Source organism: Sphaerodactylus townsendi, linkage group LG12 (genome assembly GCF_021028975.2).
Source record: "Sphaerodactylus townsendi isolate TG3544 linkage group LG12, MPM_Stown_v2.3, whole genome shotgun sequence".
Classification (NCBI taxonomy): domain Eukaryota; kingdom Metazoa; phylum Chordata; class Lepidosauria; order Squamata; family Sphaerodactylidae; genus Sphaerodactylus; species Sphaerodactylus townsendi.
The window spans coordinates 35,541,836-35,548,818 of record NC_059436.1 but is presented as its reverse complement, the minus strand read 5'-3'; the positions used below and the strand labels follow the sequence as shown (position 1 = coordinate 35,548,818).

Genomic DNA, 6,983 nt, shown 5'->3' with positions numbered 1-6,983 from the left:
ATCCAGCTGGCTGTGGGGTTCAGGCTGTGCTGGAAGAGGCATTAAAGAAGCTGATATCTGCAATCAAGGCCTGTGACACTCTGATCTCAATGCCTGAGCATATACTAAGTGTCCCTCCAAAGAGGACAAGGTTGTTTTTAAGAAGATCTAAAGGCAATATTTCTCTGAGCATGTACAAAGCATCTTTCTTTTCTCAAACGAACCAAAACCTTTTAAAAAAGCCAACTCAAAACACAGTGCCTATCAGGGTCCTGTACCTGAGTGCTGAAAAGACTAAAGAGGATGCCCAGACAGGATGTCTATGCCATTCTTGTTGCTAATGAACATAGGAGAAGCTACAAGGATGAGCCATCACAGGGGAACAGTCTGAAAGGGCAGAAAAGTGAGTTGATGGCTTCTGTGTGGATGAGATTGTCCAAAGTAAAGGCACACACTAACAGCTCAGATTGTCCTAGGTGTCTCAATTCCTGGAAGCTTGGTGGTACAAAGAACCTCTGTTGGGTCTACAGACAATGTCTCTGAACTAGTTCAGAATGCCCCCATTGAAGGGTGCTGGCTTTTTGTGATTTCAGCATTTAAAACAAAACCCAGAAAAGCAGTAAAGAAATAACGAAATCACAAATATTTTTCTTGCCTTACATCTTTTTCCCTCCTCTGGTGGTAAATAGCCAGGAAGAAACTGGCCAAGCCAGCTAAATTCTGGAAATTTGGCATGTATGGAATGGAGAAGAAGAGGGAAGAATAAATAGGGGTTGTTTGTCTCCAACACCTTTGAGTAAGAAGCTACAGATCAGAGCAACGTTCAAACACAATCAGCAGGGGGAACTGGTGTTCCAACTTCTGGATAGACACAGCAATCACAGAAGGCATTTGCAATTTTTTTCTCTTGAAACCCAGAGGAAGGCTGTTATGAACCCAATCCCGATCTAAGGGTCTGACTTCACAAAGAGCTTTTCACAGAGATGTTTTTACAGTTTTTTTGAACAGTTTGGATTTTTCCAGTCTCACCTAAATGGCAGCCATTCCCCTTATCCCTGTGGGCATGTCAGTCATTTCCTTCCCTGTAACACAACAAAAAAGATATAAGGTGCGGTGTAAACACAAGGAAACACACTGTACCAGTGTACCCAGGCTGCTAAGGTAACTACTCTACATGAGCATACAAGTGCATAATGTGCTTTAATAAAAAGAGAAGGTGTAAATGAAAGGTGCATGAAAATACAACACAAGAAAACTCAGCACACAGGAAAAAAACCCAATAGCACTAGGAAATCTCAATGTGCATAAGGAAGAGTACACTTATCATAATTTGGGGTACAGATCAAAGTATATATATACAATATATCTCTCTCTCTCACACACACACACACACACACACACACCCCGTCAAGAATAAACCAGCGTTCTCAAGGGAATGAATCACAAAGATAGAAGACACAGTCGTCAATTTCTCCTCAAGAACACTCATGAAGGAAGAAATCTGAATGCTCAATCTGGGGATGGGATTTGTGTCCACTCCAGTATATTATAACTTTCAGATGATGATTGATATATTTAAATCAATCGGATTAATTAAACTGTGAAGTTTTTTGGACAGAATAATCCGGCATCTTCCAATACCTTTAAACCTAAATCTACATTTACCCCTATGGTTTCCAATTCGGCTATTACTGCGTTCAAAAAGGTGATCGTGAGAGACATCCTCAACTTGGAAAAACATGATCAGAGGGAAATGCAGTTGAATAATTGTTCATATAGAGATAAGTCACTGTTGTACAACTTAGCCAATGATAAGAATATCATGAGTAAGGAAGCTGTGATAAGGGGGAAGCCATAGTAATATTTAACACTGAAGATTACAGGGGCCACCAAGACAATTAGCAATTTATAACATGTGTGAGAAAATTACATTTTAAGACCATTAAAGTAACCCACCTCCCAAACACAAATCATTTAAGCAATTAATAGAGATAAAATACATACAAAACAAAATTACAATACATACAAAACATTGATGAAGAAAGCGGGATCATTAAAGGAATGCCAAATGAAACAAACAAACCAAAAAAAGGTTTTCACCTGCTGGAGAAGTCAGCAATAGAAGGGGACAGATGAATCTCATTGGGGAGAGAGTTCCAGAGCTTTGGTGCCATGACTGAGAACTGCTTTAAATCTGCAATTTAATGTTATTATAACAAACTATGTATCAGTTACTCAACATTCCCCACCTTTTTAAAGCACATTTCTGGCCCCTTTCATAGAAGGGAAAGGCATGCCGCCATATCAAAAGGGATTAAGATTCCCTTTTTCTTTAATGAAAATTGGAGGTTGTAAGAACCTGATGCATATATAGTTGTAACACTAATTATATTCAATTGCCAATTAAAAAAACAACAGCCCCTCAAAAAGCCCTGGGGGCTCAAGGGACTTAGAGGAACTACAGGAAGATATAACCTGTAGAACCCCAGTTACCACTGAGTTGGACTGGCAGCCACAGCAACTATGGGAGAACTACCGTGTTTCCCCGAATATAAGACAGTGTCTTATATTAATTTTTGCTCCCAAAGATGCGCTATGTCTTATTTTCAGGGGATGTCTTATATTTCTGTATTCTGTTCGTCAGGCATGCTTCCAAACAAAAACTTTGCTACGTCTTACTTTTGGGGGATGCCTTATATTTCGCACTTCAGCAAAACCTCTACTACATCTTATTTTCCGGGGATGTCTTATATTCAGGGAAACAGGGTATGCAAGTCTGTCCTTGTATGTGAAACACCATCATTTTTCAGTGGCTTCCTTGTTTCTAATCTACATGATTTTTCAAGCCCCCTTTAATTTGATTTTAAGAAAGCTCAGTGGAATGATGAAGAGAGCGCGAAAAAGCAACAAATACCTAAACAGCAGGAAAAACACCATATAAAAAGACCCCCAAAAGCACTGGCTTGACTCTCACCTTGCCTTGCCAGAAAACAGAGAAGCCCAAAACGACAGGAGCAGCAGTCCACAGAATCAAGTCGCGGCTTTCCTCTACGAGGGCTGCGTTCAAGTCCTACCATTGTCATAGACTTCAATATGGGTTAAATCATTTCCTCTAATTAAAAAATCACTAACTGAAGACAAGGCAGTATGTCTCACATTTCATAGGCTATGCCACACAGCAGAAGCAACAATTTTAAAACAGAGAGGGCAGGGTTTGAGATGCTGCTTCTTTTGACGCTCTTAGACAGATATGCTTCTTGTGTCAGAGAGAAGGGTCACTTAGAGGAGCACAAAGCAATGGGTGGAGGGAAGTTTAAGCATCCTCCTCCACCTGATACTTCGGGCTTTAAACTGACCTCAACATTACAACTGTGTGACAGGTAGATCTAGGTAGCGCCCCTTCCCAACCATAAGTAAAATAGAGACAACAGTCTCCTGCTCCACAAAGTCTTTTACTTATTTATTTATAGTTATTCACTAGAGTACAGGAAAAAATATAACAACCTTTAAAAATACATGTTAAAAAGCAATACACATTAGATATTAAATGGAAATTTCTAATAAGTTTAATATTAAAGTATAATGCCTAAAACATTCAATGCTTAAAAATTAAAATGTGCTGATATACCTGTGCATTGTTTTCTACATTAAAATGTTGATGAACTTTAATTATTTAAGCACAGCATTTCACAATCTGTATGGAAATGTGATGCTGATCTTTGGCGAAAAGCATTTTGGCCCATTCTGTTTCAGGCTGACTTGTAAACTTATTTAAAAAGGGGTGGATAAGCTTAATATAGGCTGGGGTGCTGTGTGGTTTCCGGGCTGTATGGCCGTGTTCTAGCAGGCTGCTTCGTACAGAGGACAATTAAATAGAATGTGGTCCATGGATTCCACCTCCTTAAATCCACATAGACAAAGTCTATTTGATAGAGGAACCTTACTATATCTAGTCTCCAACACTGCTGCTGGCATAGCTAAACATCTGTCATCATGAAGCCAAGGATGTCAAGACTGAAAAGAAGAGCACTTTGACCATTAGAAGTACCCTCTGAGCACAACAGACATTATCCGTAAGTAGGTCTTCTAGCACGTTCGGCACGTGTTGCTGGGGGAGGCCCATGATATGTGTGCGACCCCATCCACATCTTTGTGCAGGCGACTGCTATTAAGCCAACAAGGGCACAGATGCAGATGCTGCCTAGGAAGCAGGAAGGACCAATGAGTAAGAAAAACGAATAATCCTGAGGGAGCAACCACGGCTCATGGCAGTGAACGAAAGATTTGTTTCCAATGTCAATGATAGGGTATTGGGCAAATACATCCGGGAGTTTGCAAGAAACGGATTTCACATCTAGAGAAAGAAAGGAGAGGAAACACATTTAGGGCAAGGTAGCATCAGTTACGCCATGGGATTTCTACACTACAAACATAAACCCATTTGTTTAATGCCATGCCTTCTACCAAAAATTAAAAGAGTTGGTGCAAAAGCACAAGTTTTTTCTCTCCCAGCATCTTCAGTCTCTCTCTCTCTCCTTCAGTGCAGAGGAGCCCCAAGACACTTTGAAGAAGGAAGCCTCCACATTCCATTAAAAAAAAGATGAATGATCAGCCTTTTACTAATACCTCAAAATCTGCCAGCCAAAGTGACTCACCTGACCCTGCCTCCATTTCCTTGGCCCATTACTAACGACTACCACCCCTCTGAGTGTTTTCAGAATCATTTTGCCTGCTGCAAGAAAATGTATACATGGGTCAGGGAAATCAGGGCCAATTACTCCCAGATCTGTGAGCACAAGCATTTACAGATAGTTTATAGGGAGCAAGCCCAAGCAAGTCTACTCAGAAGTAAGTCCCATTTTATTCAGTTGGACTTACTCCCAGGAAAGCATTCTTAGAATTACAGCCTTACTATAACACTGGTACAGCACTGACTTTTTCCACAGCAAATAACGTTCACCTTGTTCTAAGTTCATGAATATGGCTTGCCCTCAGAGCCTTCCACTCTTATTCTCCAGCTGTCTTGACTGTAACTGATTTGGAGATTTCCCTTTACTGAAATGCCTCTATCTAAAGTTTCCACTGACCCCCTTTAGGCCAGAACCAAGGATATCTTATTCATGTTTATGACGGAAACGGGCTTTCACTGAAAATAAGAGTCAAAGGTGGTACGATCGCCCATGGTGAACATGCCCTCTTTCTTTTGTTCTACTAGTGTCTGTGGCTACAGGAGATTTTCAGGTTTTGAAATCTCTTCAGGACCTTTGAACAGAGAAGAAAATGGGGTGAATGTGCATGCCATGGGAACAACCCCTCTATCATCCCACCTTTAACCACTGAAATATAACATGGAATGCTATAAAAATGGTATCAGAGAATATACAAAAATATGAACTATTGCAAGCAGTTTTGTGATAGGAGGTATTTGTTTTTCAGAGTTGTGTGTGCTCTGAGAAGAGTCCCATATATTTTGGTCTCAAAAGGATAGCCTACTATTGCTCAAATTTTGAGAGAAGAGTAAGAATTAAGCGAGGATGGATTTGACAAGTTAAGGCAACAACTGCAAGTGAAGAAGAAGAGTTTTGGATTTATACCCCACCTTTCTTCTTGCAAAGAGATGCAAGGTGGCTTACAAACTCCTTTCCCTTCCTCTCCCCATAACAGACACCTTGTGAGGTAGGTGGGGCTGAAAGAGTTCCAAAGAACTGCGACTAGCCCAAGGTCAGCCAGCAGGAATGCAGGAGTGAGGAGTGGTTCACCAGATAAGCCTCTGCCACTCAGGTGGAGTGGGGAATCAGACCCGATTCTCCAGATTAGAATCCACATGTTCTTTAACCACTACACCACGCTGGCTCTCAGTGGACTTTCGAACACCTTCCCCATGTCCCTCTCACCTGGGACTTTATCCACATTATCAGTGAGCCACTGAAAGAGGGGCTGGATGCCACAGGTGCACACCCAGGAATTGTCATCAAGCTTGAAGCTGCGCAAAGCAGGCAGGTTCTCAAAGAAGGCCGAAGAGAGCAAGGTCAAAGCATTGCCATGCAAAGACAGTGTCTGGAGGTGAGGCAAGGCCCCCAGAAGCTCAGGGTTCAGACTCACAAGTTTGTTGTTCCCTAGATTTAGTGTTGTCAGACTTGGAACAGGGAAGAATGTCTCTGGCAGCAGGTTGCTCAGGAAGTTTCCACTCAGGTCCAATTCCTGAAGCTCACCAAGACCCACCAGAGCCTGGCTGTGGATACTCATGATGATGTTGTTATGAAGGCTCAGGCGTACCAGCGTATGCTGGTTCAAGAAGATGTGGTTCCGGAGAACTGCAATGCTGTTGTAGTCCAGGAGGATGGCGGTGGCATTGGCTGGCAGGTCATCGGGCACGAGAAACAGCCGGCGGTCCATGCAATTCACCTCCCCCGAGGAGCAGGTGCAAATGGCTGGGCAGCCAGAAGAGGGGGACAGTGGCACGAGAAGGACAACAATGAAAATGCAACCAGTCTGCAGTGTTGGGCAGCTGAGAAGGCCGGATCCTTTGGCAGGCAAAAGGAGGGCTGGTGGCGTCTGGAGAAGAATTCTCATACCTGTCCTGAGCCAACACACTCATATAACCAGTTTCTCCTTAAAACCTAACCTTTCCCAGCTAAGGAATATCCAATATGAGTCTTTCTCTGATCAGATCCAGACTCGACTCCTCTTCTCAGCAATTCTTGCTCCTGCAAGCAAAGTGCTGAACGCCAGCCTCTGTCCTGCACAACTGTTAGCCCAGCTGCTCTGTTGCTCTTCTTCAGTTTGCAGTTTAATTCTGGGTGGAGTTGCCACTCTTCCTTAGCAAATATTTTAACAGAACCACCTCGCCTGCCAAGGGGCAAAGCCACAACTTCCTTGTGGGCTCGGTCACTCTTCTGCCACAGACCTGTGCCAAGCTGTCCTGGTACACACAACCGGGTTCACCTGGTGTCAGCCATCTCGTTCCTCTCAGCAGGCCACATGCCAGGGAAGTTAACCAGCTT

At 42.7% G+C, this 6,983-nt stretch overlaps 1 protein-coding gene across 1 annotated transcript; it reads right to left on the bottom strand.

Moving 5' to 3' along the window:
• Positions 1 to 2,686: 2,686 nt before the first annotated feature.
• LRRC26 (leucine rich repeat containing 26) lies at positions 2,687 to 6,789 on the bottom strand. The gene is made up of 2 exons (XM_048512078.1): positions 5,874 to 6,789; positions 2,687 to 4,333 (listed from the first exon to the last, which is right to left on the bottom strand). Exons 1-2 carry the CDS (start codon positions 6,550 to 6,552, stop codon positions 4,047 to 4,049), a joined length of 966 nt encoding a protein of 321 aa, XP_048368035.1. The 5' UTR covers positions 6,553 to 6,789; the 3' UTR covers positions 2,687 to 4,046.
• Between the last annotated feature and the right edge of the window lie 194 nt (positions 6,790 to 6,983).

Excerpts from the sequence above, each read along its gene's own strand:
- LRRC26 (XM_048512078.1), bottom strand. The coding sequence starts at position 6,552 with ATGAGAATTCTTCTCCAGACGCCACCAGCCCTCCTTTTGCCTGCCAAA. Across the intron at positions 4,334-5,873 it reads TAATGTGGATAAAGTCCCAG|ATGTGAAATCCGTTTCTTGC; the intron begins GTGAGAGGGACA and ends TTCTTTCTCTAG.